Source organism: Eleginops maclovinus, chromosome 5 (assembly GCF_036324505.1).
Source record: "Eleginops maclovinus isolate JMC-PN-2008 ecotype Puerto Natales chromosome 5, JC_Emac_rtc_rv5, whole genome shotgun sequence".
In the NCBI taxonomy this organism is placed as follows: domain Eukaryota; kingdom Metazoa; phylum Chordata; class Actinopteri; order Perciformes; family Eleginopidae; genus Eleginops; species Eleginops maclovinus.
Window position 1 is genome coordinate 22,354,090 of NC_086353.1, and position 17,102 is coordinate 22,371,191.

At 39.2% G+C, this 17,102-nt stretch overlaps 1 protein-coding gene across 1 annotated transcript; it reads left to right on the top strand.

The window, feature by feature from the left end:
• Positions 1-4,670: 4,670 nt before the first annotated feature.
• coq7 (coenzyme Q7 homolog, ubiquinone (yeast)) lies at positions 4,671-8,689 on the top strand. Its single transcript, XM_063882969.1, has 6 exons — positions 4,671-4,862; positions 5,435-5,613; positions 5,959-6,073; positions 6,342-6,481; positions 7,035-7,103; positions 8,128-8,689. The coding sequence occupies exons 1-6, from the start codon at positions 4,778-4,780 to the stop codon at positions 8,203-8,205; spliced, it is 666 nt and encodes a 221-aa protein (XP_063739039.1). The 5' UTR covers positions 4,671-4,777; the 3' UTR covers positions 8,206-8,689.
• The last annotated feature ends 8,413 nt before the right edge of the window (positions 8,690-17,102 follow it).

The following is a 17,102-nucleotide window of genomic DNA, read 5'->3' on the forward strand; positions in this document are numbered from 1 at the left end:
TTGAAGGACGAATCTAGTCAATCTAAAAACCCAGAAGAATGTGCAAAATCGAAATGTGAGACAAATGTTCTCAATACACACACACACACACACACACACACACACACACACACACACACACACACACACACACACACACACACACACACACACACACACACACACACACACACACACACACACACACACACACACACACACACACACACACACACACACACAGGGCCAATTCCACAAAGGCCTTTGAAATGTTCCAGGAAAGATGATGGAGATCTTGATCCTGCAAGAAAATATCACACAGAACTCAAAAGAGCTAAAAATTGCCCTTCTCATAAAGCATGTGACCAAATGTATTCTTCTCTTTAATTTTATTTAAAGAGCAATATTACGTGCGTAATCGCAGACACTGACACATGCTGCCGTCATATATTCTACATCTGGATAAATAAAAAAATGAACTTTAAAAAATGATGCACGCCACACACAGCAGCTTTGAGTGTCCCACCACACCAGTCAGGGACCAAGGGAGACAAGACCTATCATGTCTCCCCTCAGTGAGAGTAGACATTGTTGACTCACTGAAGTCTCGGAGCGCTCAGCCTGCGTCCCACCACAGCTATGCACTGTCTGACCAGAGCCTCGGAGCAAGGGTGTGCAGACTCACACACGTTTATGGATGCATGCAAACATTACACAAACAAAGTCAGTCACACATGCATACAGGTACAAAGACACATACATAAGCCAGTCTCACACTTTCTCCAGTTCTGCGGTTTACCTTCTAATCCATTTAGTCATAACACACTGAAGAGCAGGGAGACCTTAACTTTGTTTTGATGTTTCCACCCTTTAATTGTTCTAACTTAAGACCTTGCTTTTGATTACCTCATACATCCGTTATATCATAATCTGAGTGGGGGTGTTTCCCGTTTGGAGGTAGCAGTTACACCTGTCAGACCGTTCTCCAAAGGTCTCTGGAAACCACCCTGAGTTGAAAGGGCCAGTTTCTTCTTCACAAATCCTCCAAGCCTGGGGCTCAAAGTGTGCCGGTCTGTCAACAGACATTAAGCTCCAGTGTCAAATTCTACTTAAAGGAGACCTAATCCCAAAATAAAGATACCTGTGCACAATAGATTCTTTAGAGACTTGATTTTGGTATTGGAAGCGTAACGGTTTAGTCTTTTAGTCAGAGTAGTATTGCCCTTTCCAGTTTGTGTGGGCTTTGTTCGCAAGCAGGTAAACAGTCCATCTGGAACACAAAAGAAGTGGTACAGTGGGAAAGCAATCTTGAAAACCTACGATGACTGAGCTTATTATTGGCATAATGAAGGGGAAGTCTAGCTAGCTACACTTGAATCCAAGAAATATCGGCTTTTGCCCCAAAAGGCCTATCGTCGTACGACCAATAGCCAATATATTGCGTGAGACTTTATATCTAGAGTAAAGTGATGTTTATCCCTTGACCACGCCTGTTATGTGGCCCCACACAAACATTTACTGTTCAGGCGCACTGTGGCCCCCCATTCCCCTTCTTTGTATATTCTCTTTTGCCTCCACTAATTACAGTGTACCGTCGGTGCGAAGAGCAGACTAAAAAAAGGCAGCTTCATTATGAGGCAAGAGACCTAGAAAAACAACCACTATTCCTGTGCTGGAATAATACTACCTGGCTGCAGGTTTCCTGTGTGCACATTTGGAATAATTTGATTACATCTATTAAGGAATGTGCACTATGTGAACAAAGTTAAAATAATGAGGCACTTCAAGGTGTTCTGCACCAGTTAAGGGCTGCAATCCCACAAAGACACATTAAAGGAATACTTTTGATGTTTTGGAGTGGGAAATTATGAGGTACTTGTCCATAGTCGGTGTATTAAGTATGGTCAATGAGCACCGGTTCCAATACAGTTTGGAGTATCAGACAGGAATAACAAGGAAGTAAAACAATGTAGTTATACGGATGGGGAAAAACAGCAAAATGCATATTAGCACCTACAAAAATAAAGCTAATATCAGTTTTAATTTAGGCTGTATTTAGTATAATTGAACTTCTTCATCTTGCTGTCAGACAGCAATTTTCATAAGGAAACTGAAGCCGTTGTTCGTCTAGCATCGATCAGATGATTTGTGTTATTGTGTGACTTAGGTGAATCTATACGTCACAATAACATAAACGACTCCCTGATTAAAGAAGCATAGACTGGCAACCCATGTGCTGTGCTCAATAAAATAACTGTTAACTGTCAATGGAGTCAGGTTAAAAACGTTATTTATTTATTTTTATACTTTATTTTGAAATGTTCTTTTAGTTACATAACACAAAGACGTACACAATATACAGTAAGTAGGTACCTGAAACCTGGGTATTGCACACAATTATTGAAAATGGTCAGACGACAGCATTGTAGACATATACAAAAAGGCCAAGGGTGTTAAAAAGGTTTTTACTTTGTCTTTGAAGGGAGCAAAAATAATGGCTTTAGTTCTTGATGGTAAAAAAAGGGAGGCAAGGTTAAACATAGTCTAAACATAGTGTACACTTTAACTGATCTTGATTTTGTAAGGGAGGCCTTTCTTTTTCGGTTTTCCTTCTGCCCTCGTCCACAGCAGTACATTATTTTTGCTCCAATTGCCCTGTTTAGTCTTGTTTGTTTTTCCAATCATCCACTGTAGGTAATACTAATGGTTAAGTAGCTCATAAAACCCAACTTCAAAACACACAAACTATCCCTTTAAACATACTGTATGTATAAAATGACAGTGGGTTGACTGTTGTGATAAACCTGCAGAATAGTATCACCCAAATGCAGCTCTCCTGAATTTTCAAATAGTTTTCAGCCATTTTATGCAAAAAAAAAAAAAAAAAAACCTCTGTACACATCCTGCCCAAAACTAAATAACAGACTGATACAGAGGGCCTTGGTTGTTTGAGTCCCTGGGTAAGTTGCCTGCCTTACCCTGTTATCAATCCAGTCTTTCTTGCACCTGTGACCTAAACACACACTAGCACAAAGGGACAAAGGGGACGCACACGTACCGATGGGCAGCCACACATGCGTAGCCACCCACAGTCAGACAGACAGATAGGGAAACACTTAACCGGCGTCTCACCACAAACACACAAACACACACACAGACAAAACCGACACACCCCGCCATTCACTGTCCTGGCCTTGTTTACTCATGACCATCACAACTCTGCAGCACTCAACCCAATCATTCCACAGATTCCTGCGTCCTAACACTATTTAACGTGCTCTGCAGAAATGGATGAAAGTCATACTGAAAGATAAAATAGATGCACAGAGCAAACGCGTCAAATACTAAGATTCAAGACTGATATTTTTGCATAATAGGGTTATTTCTGCAATTTACAAAACCTGAATTATAATTGTTTTGATTGCTGTCTTGTTTTCAGTGCCACACTGCAGTGCCACATATTGACTGAAACAGAATTGATTATGAAAACGGGGACCAACCGGAGTTTACAAAAACGTGCATCAGAAAGCCTTTATCTCTGCAACACTGGCATCTGTACACCATCAACAATGCCTCTGATTACTAAACCCACTCCCTCATTTTCTTTGCTTAAGTGCCCATTGTCAGTTTGGTCTTGCATAGGAAAATGCACAAGTGATTTGTCTGTAACAGAAAAGCAGAGTGTCTGGCCCAAAGGTAATTTTCTGTATTTAAATGCAGGGTTTCCTCCCACAGGCTGACCATATGTAGGCCAGGTGAGCTACGTGACCTCTGTAATGCCTGCCAAGAGTGAATTTTTTGGGGTTGTGTTTTAGCCCTGTGACAGAGTGACTTGCCCAGAATGCTGATCCAGTGACCCTGCACATAAATAAGCTGCTATAAACTAAATTGTTGATCATACAGAACCCACATCTGATTCATACAACCCATATTTAGAAAAAACATTAAGAAATTATGTGAGCTACTAGGTTAGTAAGTGAAATTTTCTTCACTTACTAACCATCACTGTATCTCTGAGTTAGCCTTTTCATTTTCATAAACATTGAATAAACAATGCAAGCAAAACTTATTGGACCCACACATAACTGCATGGGCCTTTGAGCAAATCTAAATTCTTTTAAACAAACAAGTAACATCATGCCATCTAGTGAAACATATGGGTACTGCAGAGGCCGACGACATGTACAAACTATCATAGTCATACAGTATTACAGATTTACAGTTGACTTTATTATTAACAGCAGTAAGTCCTCCATTTCTCATGAATACAATTTGATGTAAAATATATTTAAAAAAGACAAAACATCCAAAAACTAACAAAGAAGTCCATAAACCAGATAACATTTCCAAGTACTATTATTTTAAAGATTATAGCATTACAATTACATAATAACAATCTATAAAGGTTTGATATTGCCTATGATGCTGAAGCACATCTGTGCGTCAGCATGGCACACACTATTTGTGGAGTTCATTATACGAAATATTGTCTTATTATGTCAGATAAAATGTTGTGCACTTAAAAGAAATACTTTGATCTAAGTAGAAACACCTCTCATTCTAGTATTTACTGTATTGAATAGCTTTTATAACGAGCTCTAACTGCCTTTGTAAACCAGAATCAAACAACTTTGTGGGAGGGGGCGCGGCACAGCGTGGTCAGCATCGTGCAAGCCGTGGCGTAGTTACGTCATATATATGCGTCTCGTCCACCTTCTGACATTTTTCAATGACAGGTTGCACACATTTTGTAACATTTCTTTGATATCAAAAGTGGTCAAATCAAAAGGTGACTGCTATGCACAGAGCTGCAAATACAGCTGTATATGCCTGGTCTAATATCGTCGGCCCAGTCATGATTCGACAGTGTTTAAAATGCAGAGGTAAGGAGAGCTACAGCTAGCAGCTAAAGTGCTACACATGCTAAAAACACTTGGGTCCTCTGGCCAGGGTGTATATGTAGCTACAACGTCAGCTATGTTATGTATTGTTTCATAACTACTGTTTTTGCGTTATTACTGTAGCATGCTTTCAGTTGTAAGTCAAAGGGAAACAGACAAGTTACTAGACATATTTCAAACTAACTTTTTTCCCTAACAGGTAACATTAGTTGACCTCTCTTTAATATGAAGTAGGTTGCTTTAAAACGGGTAAAACAGAATTCACATGTTGCTATAGTACCATTCCTTTCATACAACTTAAAAAAACATTCATGCCACTTTACTTTTGGGTAAAAGCATCTAAGCTTAATTCTGAACATATTGTACAGTGTTCTGATGAACAAAAATAAGCTCTCAGTAGAAACTTTTTTTTTGCCTCAAAGTTAAAAGAGCAACTGTAGGAAATGTTCTTACACAACAAATAATTCCCTATGGTCTCAACGTCTGTATTTCTTTAAATGTCTTAAAAAATGTGTTATTTTGTTGTAACCATAGACTGTAATGTTTTATGCAAGTGCCCCCGCAGATGAGCGCACGTGCGTACAGTGTGGTCCCGACACCACACGACAGTGAGGAGAAAGAGATGTTGCACCGGATCCTGCGCGTGGATCACGCTGGTGAATACGGGGCCAACCGCATCTATGCCGGCCAGATGGCAGTGTTGGGTCGGTCAAGTACAGGACCTCTCATCCAGGTATGGATAGGACTGAAATACGACTGAATCTGCACAGTGGTCCACATGATTTCTAGAAGCGTCACTGTTAATATTTTTAAATGTATGCATTATCCAAAACAATTGAGATGCTTAATATTAAAGAAGTCCTGATGGAAAAGTCCAGACTTATTAACTGTTGCTATTGTTAAAAAAAAGGAACTTGACTGAGCACTCAACTCTATTTAGGTGAATTTGGTCAGGTTTATTAAGTGTATATTCACTCAGCTGTACAGAGATTGTACCTGTTTTGTGATCCAAAAAAATGTGTTCAGGATAAGAGCTTTTGCATCATTGTTGACACCCTATGTTCCTGTTTATCTTAAGGAAATGTGGGATCAAGAAAAGGTACATCTTGCAAAATTCAATGAGATTCTGGCAGAGAGCAGAGTCCGCCCCACAGCGCTGTTACCCCTCTGGAACCTCGCTGGCTTTGTATTAGGTGGGTACAGCTTTTAAGCTTAAAGCTGAGTGTTTCAGATCTGTTGTAGGAGAATGATAACATGTCATTATCTACCTACATATTAGAAGTTGATGTTGACAGAGTTGAACATAAACAAGTTCTTACAGGATTCTGAGCTTGAACCCTGTTTCTATCTGCTCTAATTGTATAGGCCATTTGTAGTCAGCTGTAAAATCCTAAATGTTTAGTTTTTTTGTTTTGGATAAAAGCGTCTAACAAGTGGCTTGTAATGTTAAAATCTGGTCAGGTGCATCCAGTGCACTGCTGGGAAAAGAGGGCGCCATGGCCTGCACTGTGGCGGTGGAGGAGAGTATTTCAGAGCACTACAACAGCCAGATAAGAGCTCTGATGGAGAAGGACCCCGACAGATACACTGAACTTTTACAAGTGAGTCAGCCACTATGGTACTCCGTCACTTACAGTACATGCTAATGCCTTTTTGTGGTGATAAACGGTACAAGCAATGTAAAAACAACGTCCACTTATGGTATGGTATAACACATAAACAAACAAGCATATGTATTTGTATGTATGTATGTATGTATGTAATATGTATGTATGTATGTATGTATGTATGTATGTATGTATGTATGTATATATGTACGTACTGTATATATGTACAGATGTATGTATGTATGTATGTATGTATGTATGTATGTATGTATGAAAGAATGTACATACATACATACATACAAAGATGCAAATAACAAAAAGACATAAATATAAAAGTCAATTAAACTGATCCTTTCCCTGATCAAATTAAGAATGTTTTTGGGCTCCATGGATGAATCTTGCAGTAAAAAAGTGAAAATAGCTCCAGATTAATCAGCAGTTTGGGGCAAATGTAAATACATGAACCATAAGACAAATTAAAAAAGGGTTGCTGTAAAAGAAATGGCCGGTTCACTTACCTAACGAATGCTCTTTTATATTTGTTTAGATAATAAAGGAATTCAGAGATGATGAGATTGAGCATCATGACACAGGATTGGAGCATGATGCTGAATCAGTAAGTATATTTTACTTCTCCCTCACGCCACAATCACTCACACTTGGATTTTCCCAAACCCTGATTACATTACACCCAGGGTGCGATTTGACAAAAAAACAGAGGGGGGGATGTTTTTTTAAATTTATTCATAGACAAGAACATTGGACTTTTAACTTGCATAACTAGGGAGAAAAAAACGCAAAAAGTAGACAGGCCCTTTTTTCGGGTCCGTGGATTAGTCCCCATCACAACATGGCAAAACTTTTAATAACCCATACATGGATTTCTATTCAACGTCACAAAAACATGCGTACGCACTAACAGGCAGAAAGCACCATAGAACAGCATCAATGCTCTCCATGAAAAGACCCTCCAATTAACTTAAATCAAACACTCAAAATAATTCACTAAATAGCACAACGTGCTGTCAACACTCAGGGACAGGTCTGGAAAACTAGACAAAGTAAACAGTCGGCTCTGGTGACAAATTTGTGGTGGCTTTTTCGTTTTTCCTATCGGGGCATTGTCTGCAGCATTTCGGCCCTCTTCTATCCACAATTCTGCAAATGGGTCCTGTAAAGTAAGATGATATGCTGCTCTGAACGCGTTTCATGTTTGGTTCAGCGCTGTTTTTCCTGCGAAGTTCCCGCACAAAAATGTTACAATGTGTTCGATGACGTTCAGAAATATGCACCGTCTGCCAGAAGGCTGCTGAATAGCCTACTCTGATGTAAAGACACTGAAGATCGTTAGATTTCAAGAGTTTAAGTAGGCTAGCAGTTAAGTTGCATTCATCGCTATCAAGGGGGGGAAATCCTTGTCCCCACCGGAGATAAAAATAATTTAGCAGAGGTAGGGATAGGAAAACCAGAGGGGGGGAAATCCTCACCATCCCCCCCTACAAATCGCACCCTGATTACACCTATTAGAGTCAAAGTACAAAACACATAATCAGTAGTCATTTTTGTTATGTATCTAGCTGTTTTTGCAGTATACTGTATTTGTGAACATTGTTTTATGTTTTTTCTTGTTTTTGCTTTAGGTTCCTGGATACTGGCTACTAAAAAATGCGATTCAGCTTGGCTGCAAAGCTGCAATATATGCTTCTCAGCGAATCTAACATTGTGTTTGGGTTAACACATTTTTGGGACAATATTTGATATGTTGACTCGATCGAGGCAGTTTTAATACTGCACCGATTTTTTGTCGTATTGCAAGATAAAAAAATCAGCTACAAACATTCAAAGCAACCTAGATAAACCATAATATATCTAATAATGTTTACAATGTAAAAACATGGACAGGTGAATTAATTGGAGGTAGGGCTGACACCTTCTGGTCTGTGGGCCAATAATTCAGACTAAATTGTCATTGGTTGGTACAGTCGCTGGTGTTGCTTTCATAAGTAGAAAGGTGACTCATAACATTATTTTTTGGGTGCAGGATTGTGTGTGTGTGTGTGTGTGTGTGTGTGTGTGTTTGGGTGTAAATGTGTGTGAGTGAAAGACAAAAAAGAAACATAACTCATGTCTTTGAAGAACGAGTAATTGTTTTGGTGCTATTACAAAACGTTACGATATCCAATAAAGAACACCATTTGTAAACATTGTGTGTGTTTATTAAGCCTATATCTTCCCACCACTGCCATGGGGGGGAATAAGAACATCCTATCAAAAACATTCATTTAAATACAGGGGGAGCACGAACCCCAGAGCCAGAATTGGCATAGTTTAATATGCTTATTGTAGTAAATAGCCTAATATTTTTTTTTTAATCTATAAGAAAATAAATATGTGCAGGTGTGCACTGGTCTGCTCTGAGTCAGTTGTCATTAAATTAAAAAGTAACAAGGTTAAAAATAATTGAATATGCTGTAAATTATGGGTTGTACGATTATCGGCAAAATGATTTATCTGCCATTTATTTTCTAGATGTAATTGATTCTCCTGCCTGCGTACAAATAACTGCATCAAAATGAGAACCCTCCTTAAAATTCAGTGATTCAATGACCTACAGAAGCAATTCGCTGATGCAAGATGTTATGTTATTGTGCAGCAATGGTCCAAAGACCATATGCTTGCTGTGCACCAAAAGATAAATACCTAGAATACATGTAATGAGGACGTATTGCTACCAGCATACACAGCCATCACACCCTTCAACATACTCTCCTGTTTCACATGTAATACTTCATATATCAAGCTGAGCAATGACTTGTCATCCTAGGCTAACTGCTAAGCCTACTCACACAGCTGTTCTGGGTACATTATGTCACTGAGAAAGAGGGATTGACAGGGGGCTTGTCAAGGGGCCCCTAATCTATTAGGCCTTTCAGCAGGTTGAGCAAATCGTTCATTCCCTTTTTGGTCAGTATCAGTTTGTCCTCACTGTACAAAATGCCTTTTTACCCACGGTTTGGCCTTTCCATGCACTGGCAACATGATGAATAAGTGATTTATGGCAGGCAATGGGGGCTGATGAGACTTAAAGAAATCCTTTGATGCTTGTCTTGACTCTGTCAGGCAGTGAGGGTGGTTAAATTGAAAACCTCACCCTATGAACGCTGAAATAAACGCACAAATGAATAGGAAAGTCAGCATACTGTATCAAAGGAAACAGGCCATCAGCAGCTGCATCACAATCTTAAAAGTCCTTAACCCTAAACCCAATTCATTTCACATTCTCCAAAAACCTTTAACCTCATTGGTGGTTTTCATGATAGACATAGAACTATTGTTTACAGTTCTCTCTGCTTCACTTTCAATTTTGCGGTTACACTGCCAGTTGTCCAGTTTGCGCTGTCTTTTATCAGCACATTAATTAAAAAACTTCCATGGCGTTCAATACCGTTGAGATCTGGTCATTGCAAATGCCTTGGCAATAGATTCTCATCGATTAATCAGCCCACCTGTAAATGTCTTTTTTTTAGCCATGCTAGCCGCCTTGCTCAACAGATGACTGTCAATTGATCGAAAGTAGGCTGATTTTTCTGTTGTTTATTATCTCAAAGACCATTAAATATATAACCCTTGTAATTGTGTTCATACTTGTTGATCCCCTGTCCAATACTTTGGTTTATAACAATCCTTTCAGCCTCAGCTTAGGTTTTGTGCTGACTAACATCAATAAGCATTACCATTGTGAGCATGTTAGCAGTATAGCTGATACGCTGATTAGCTGCTATCAGCATTCATCTAAAAGCACTGATGTTCCTTAAGTACAGCCTCACAGAGCAACTAGCATTAGTTTCTAAAGCATCTTTACCATATGTGATTTGATTATCCTTAACTTTGAACTTCTCCAAATTGTTGATGATCTTTTTTTCACTGTTTTCTGTTATTTGTAAATCGAACCATTGATAGATTGATTGACATATATATTCAGGTCTTAATTCATCCCCATATCTGTACTAACAGTTTCTCACGGAGGTGAGCTGTGACCCAGGTTCACATGCTTGGATCTATTTTGCCTAGCATGAGGTAAGAGGAGTTATTTTAGCTGGGGTGGGTTTGCATATCAAACTTGACCTCAAGGGTTAATGTGACGTAAAGCCTCCATTACGTAAAAATAGGTTCTTCTTTACTGCACCTCATCCAAAGTAAGAGTTGAAGTTAAACAACCCCATCCTCGCCGTGTGTTATGATGATGGACATAATGAGCTGATTGTTTAGTGCAACCTGAAAACAAGAAATAAAATGCTGTGTATTGTAAGTCTAGTCCAGTGATCAGAGACTTCTTTTCTTAGCATTTCTGCAAACTATAAAATAGTCATCAAATCATGGCTTATCAGAAAAGGCAGTTTGAATGTATGACCTTACCTTCACAGAATAAACACAACTATTATATTATTGTTTTGATGACTTTAACGAAAGGTCCAAGTTACTTTCCGAAAGTCGTAAGAGGTCAACCCGATTTGCATAAGCTATATGAGACCATTCACGGCTTTACAAATAAACGGTACAGGATCATATATTCTCTTTGCCCCAGATTAATAGTGCTGACAGTTTTATAGCAAGGTGCAACTGTTTAAATAAAGCTACAGCTCCATCTGTGGTACCATTTTGGGTGATGAAATTACCACTATATAAAAACAGGAGTGATGACTCAGTCAACATGTAGGTGTTAAAAACCGCAAACCATCAACTTAACATCTAAATTAGCTGCCACATTTTAACTGTAGCTAGTCCTTTTACAATATCTTATATATCGTCATTTTTAATCTCACTTTACCAGATATTTGCTTTATGTGTCTATGGCGTTTAGGAGTAGAATTGTTTAGGTTGTTCTCTGAGAATGACTCAAAGGATTCTGCTGAAGCACTGAAAGAGAAGTTGGCAACTTGAAAACAACAATTTGAAGAGGGCAATAAAACTTAACTAAACTGGGACTGTCTTGCTACCCATGAATAATGCGGTTGTAAATTTTGAGCAGCACGAGTAATACAAATTCTCATAAATCATAAAAGCTTTCGGATACAGATTCTATTGCTTCTTGGCATGGATATACTGTATGCAGACGGTTAGTTAACAGGCCTTTCTGAACCAACAGTTTGCATAACGTCCATCTGGACTTAATATGTTTCATTTTAGAATAACCATACTGTGATTTTTTCAGATTTGGTTAATCTGCTAATACACAAAAATTAAGTCTCACATTTGACAATGATATGATATACTGAATACATATCATATAAACACCTCCTGTTCTTTAATAAGACAAAAGTGTGCCATTGGAAGGTTGGAAGAAAAAACAGCATGCAGGGAAACAACTGAAGACCCAGTGACAAGAGACACAGTACGCTTATTGTTGTGTTTCTCCCCTTGAGGACATGATGCATTTAAAGGTGAGTGCACATATTTTATTCAAACTTCTTCCAACCTTGTGCTTATATGCATTGTCTGATTTCTTATAAACTCTCTGATAATAAGATGAGAAGATTTATACCACTCTCCACACTATGTGTAGAGTAAAGAGATATAGCCAAGAGCCTGTAAGCATAGTTTAGCATAAGACACTTAAGGAAACAGTTAGCATGTCTATAACAAAATCTCTAAAGCTCACGATATAGTTTGTGGGAAATTAATAAAAGCTGGTTTGGTTTTACAGGGTTTACGTGCCAGGCTACCTCTTTCGAAGTTGCAGTAACTCCCTAAAGACTTGTTGTTTGACAACCATGCAGTATCACAGTGACTCCAACACGTCAGTCTTTATGCTTTACCATTGTTGTACATTTAAATGGCTTTGAACAGCTCATACCTCCGCCAACAACAAACCCTCAAAAACCTTGGCAGATTTAAATACCTTTATTACAGTTGTCCACATTCACTTTCTCTATGTTTTTCAGCCAGGGATTTCATTACTTAAAGCCTTATGTGCTGCAAGGTCTGTCAACCTTTGGGAAGACTAACTTTGTATCCTGACACGATATGGCATGGCAAGCATGGACCTATTGATATTATGTTTTATCTGATGAGCTCAGCCCACTTGACTGCCCAGAGCAATAAAGCTAACGCAGATGCTAACTGTCATGTCACCATAAATGTTATTGGAAATCATGTGCATACTTACAGTATGAGAGTATGCACCTCTTTAACAAGGGGTTCTTAGAAGTGAGGGGCCATACATTCAAGAGACTCAGTAGAGACATTCATATACTTTTGGTTATCCAGGTCAACTATTCACATACACCAGCATGGGTTGAAAAACAGCCTCCCTCTGACAGGCAACTCTATAAATAGTAAACATGTTTACTGTTCTGTGGTATGTCTATTAATGTTACTCTATGCTTTGGATTACATATTGTTTATTTTTTTTGGTGACAAATATTTAAACATATGTTCAATTGTTGTATTGAAAGATGCATGTGTACATGTCCAAGTGCACCTGAAAAATTAAACCTATGATAAATCTTTTTGATGACTGAAGGGTGTGTGGCCTGAAAGAGCTATGACTGCATGTCCACATGTCTTCATAACACATGAGGTAAAGGGCTGACATCACTTCAGCTAGAATCTCTGATTTACCGCTTGCCACACAGTGCCATCCACCAATCCTTTTGGAGAAAGAAAAAACACACCAAGGTCAGTCCTCAAGGAAGATTCATCAGTATAACGTTAACAAAATTACCACAATAGTGATAAAGGTAACTCTGAACAACGTTTTTATATCTTGCAAGAGCTTTTATAATCTGTTCACATTTTCAGTAGGTTAAATATAGTCACAACAGACAGACGTCAAGACCAAAATGACTTTAAAGTGCTGTTATACCTCAAATTTAGATGTATTTCTGCATGTGCGACAAATCCTTACTACAAATCACTCCAACAAATTGTTAAACATTCATTGTCCCCAGAGGATGAATTGTGATTGGTGATCGCCACACTTTTTAGCCACTTCAACATGAACTACCGTATATGGATTGGCACTACCTTATGTATGGCATTGACTTGGTTCCGAAAAAGGGATTCTTTGGATGTTTCGAAGCGAAGTTTTATGAGGTGTTTATCCATTGAGATGGCAATTTCCATGCCCCCAGATTGGAGAAATAATTGGTATGGTAAAGTATGTCATGCAAAGCAAAACTGCAGTCAACGTGGGAAGAAGCAAAATGTACTTTAAAACAAAAATGAAAACCATGTTATGAATACTGTATTTTATCCATGCTTCAACATCATCTCAACCATAATTTGTGTTACTATCATGTCAAAGCACACACTTTTGTTTATAACAAAATACCTAAACAAATCTGACACTTCTATCAATTTCAGTTGCAGTTAGTGCAAATAAACATTTGTTAGCATACCAACTCAGATGATGAAGACTGTAAAAAATATACTTGCTTAACATTAGTTTATTAGCATTGTCATTGATAGCATATTAGCATCTAGCTCAAACTGTTGTTAATAAATGAAACCCTGATATCAAATGGACAACAGCATAGACATCAAGGTGACATTTGTCTCTATCTTCACTACTCCGTGTTGTGTGATAATGGTATTGTTGATCAGGTGTGAAGACTTATGTCAACGACCTATTGTCGAGTGCTGGAGCTTAGCATAGTGTGAACCTACCGCTCGTATTCATCACTGAACTGACAGGCCTGGTGGTTCATCCAGCATGACTCCAAGGCCACGTAGCTGCACCACTGTGTCATGAGCCCCAAAGGCAAGCTGTTAACTAAAGGATAGTATGCAGCCGCCCCACCCCCTTAAGAACCAATGCCCCAGAAGAGAACAGTATTAAAGGAATACTTTACATACAGGCTGAATATTTGCATACCAGCTGCTCACCCCGTTTTACATTGAATTCTTGAAGAAAACGTTGTTGTTTTTTCATGAATCCATGATGAAGTGTTAATGAATTGATGTGATCCAATACGAACTATTACAAAACTCTTGCAGTACAATCCCACTGTCATTCTATCAGTAGATTGCTCACTACTTACCAAAACAATGCATTCTCACTAAGTAGTGATCACGTCTGGATAAAACCGATGGTTTTATAAAGTTTAGCTATTATTAAATTCAGCCCCCATTTACTTTAAATCATTAAGACCTTTCTCCGTTTTACCATTCTTTGTTTACCATCAAGAATTCAATACTACACTAGGTGCTTCATTAGAATATGGTCATCTTCACTGTTATGGATTGTGATCCTCATATGGTACGCTAATAAGGTGAACAGTAAGCATCGTTTGGTAGTGAGGGGTTTAGGAGAAAAAGCGTCTCGCAGCACATATTCACATCAGCTATCCTTTTCTATGCTTGTTACATCACCCCCCACCGCTCCTGAAACCAACACCTCGTATCCCTGCCATCGACCCCTCTCCATCTATCACACCGATACATTGGCAGTCAGCAGAAGGTTACCACGCAAGGCCTCTTAACACCTGGTATTTGGAATAGTTTGCTCAGCCCACCTGCTAGCCTCCTGCAGTGGCACAGCACTTTACACCGATCTCGCTAAGATCCAGGCTGTCGTCCTCTCTGATTGAATGGAAAGCTCTGGCAGTGTTTCTCCAACCAGGCATCATGTCTCTCGCCTGAGACTCATTTTCATGTGGCTTGTAAAGATGCCACCTTTATCTGCTATTAATCATGGGCCTCTTTGCCGAGCAATGCTCTCCACTGCTGGTGACAACCTAGATTCAGGGTGATGCTGTTGCAGATTGTCAAATTACACGCAACATGGCAGGGGACTCTGCAAAGCATAAAGGTGGTATGGATCACAACCTTATAGAGAAGTTTTGACTTTAGCAACAAATACGTGTTTTAAAAAGCCTTCATTGTTTGTGGTTCATGCTGTTCAGTTTTGAAGTTTTATCTGTGTGTGACCAACTTTCTGTGCAGTAGTGTGGTCATAAGAATCCAGCACATGACTGCCTGTCTCTGGTTCGTTGTTCTTTGAAGCCATCAGCCAAAAAATATTCCAACTCAATGCCCACACTCAGCTTTTGAGGCCAGTGATGACACAAATGCTCAGGAGACAAAGTGCCCGGACCACCCAGGCTTTAAGTGTCCTGACCTTGGAGGTTGGTTGTAAAAAATAACAACAGAAGGGGTAAAAGAATGCCTACTATGCTGCACAAGGAGTCAAGCTGTTGCCCTTGTAAGGGTGAAGTTCAACATGCTTCATGAGCCCCTTACAGGTTATGTGAAGACATGCATGTAATAGACTCCAGAAGTGTGTTTGTGTGTGTGTGTGTGTGTGTGTGTGTGTGTGTGTGTGTGTGTGTGTGTGTGTGTGTGTGTGTGTGTGTGTGTGTGTGTGTGTGTGTGTGTGTATGTGTGTGTGTGTGTGTGTGTGTGTGTGCGCGTGTGCGTGTGTGTGTGTGTGTGTGTGTGTGTTGTAGATGTTAAGAGGGACAGTGTTTGACCCATGACAAGCTGTGGGAGTTGAATCACCGCAGGATAAACACACAAATTCACTTAAATCCATTGATCTGAAGCCTTCTGTGAAAAAGGTATCATTCTGTCCAATCCCATATCAAAGAAAAACAAAATAGCAGCAATGCCATCTCTCTGATCGTGACATTCTAGCGAAATGATGATAGATTTACGGCATCTTCTTTCGCTTTTAAGCTATTTGAGGTATCTGTTAAACACATTGTTGCATTGATTTCTGGGAAGACAGATGGTAGTGTGCATGCTTCAAGACAACTGAAGGAATGAAGAATTGTTCAGCTCGGTAGATCAAATTCAGTATAGTGATGTCCTTAGGGTACATTTTTATTGCGCGTAGGTGCATACAATCACACAGACATATTTTTGAGTAGCTTTGTTTTCTGTCTGGCGATAGTTGAAAGTAGCAAAGAAATGCTTGAAAATGATACAAAAATACCTTTTTTCCTGCCAAAGCAATGAGAGAAACTCTGATAAATTCCTGTGCCTTACGTCTTTAAATGGTTAGGTCATTATTGCAAACGACATGCTGTATGATAATGATTTTCTTTTGCCAGAGATAAATAATCTTCCGCACTGAATACAGACATTCTGAAAGTCATTCTATGGTACACCTTTGACCTAATCATAATGTTTTTATATGTGCCTATTGAAATCATTGTACAGCCCTTCACCTTTTTCGAACTTGATCGTGCGGTGTATGTACTGTTGTCACTGTGTCCAGTACCCTTAGGGAGATATATTGCTTTAAGTGTAGTGGATCTTTTAATTGTTTTATGCTTAAAACACTTTGTCATACCTCCTGCCACCCTGCAATACTTGCAGCCCCAGCAGCCCTGTGTAGTCTCTGGCCTTCCAAGCAATAATGATTTGATGTGATTGACACGTCAGGATGGTGTGCATTTCATTGTTGAGAATTTTAGAGCCCTTGGCCTCGTGATCCTTAAGCGATCAGCAGTACGTCACCCTACAGCCATCCTAAGGGCACAAGACTGGATCAACCACCCTGCAAAGCGAGGAACTTCCCAGGGCCCAGAAGAAATAACAAAATGGGTACCATTGAAGTAGAATATCAATGGTTATAGTTGGGTCCTTCATCTTCTGGTTCTGTCCTGTA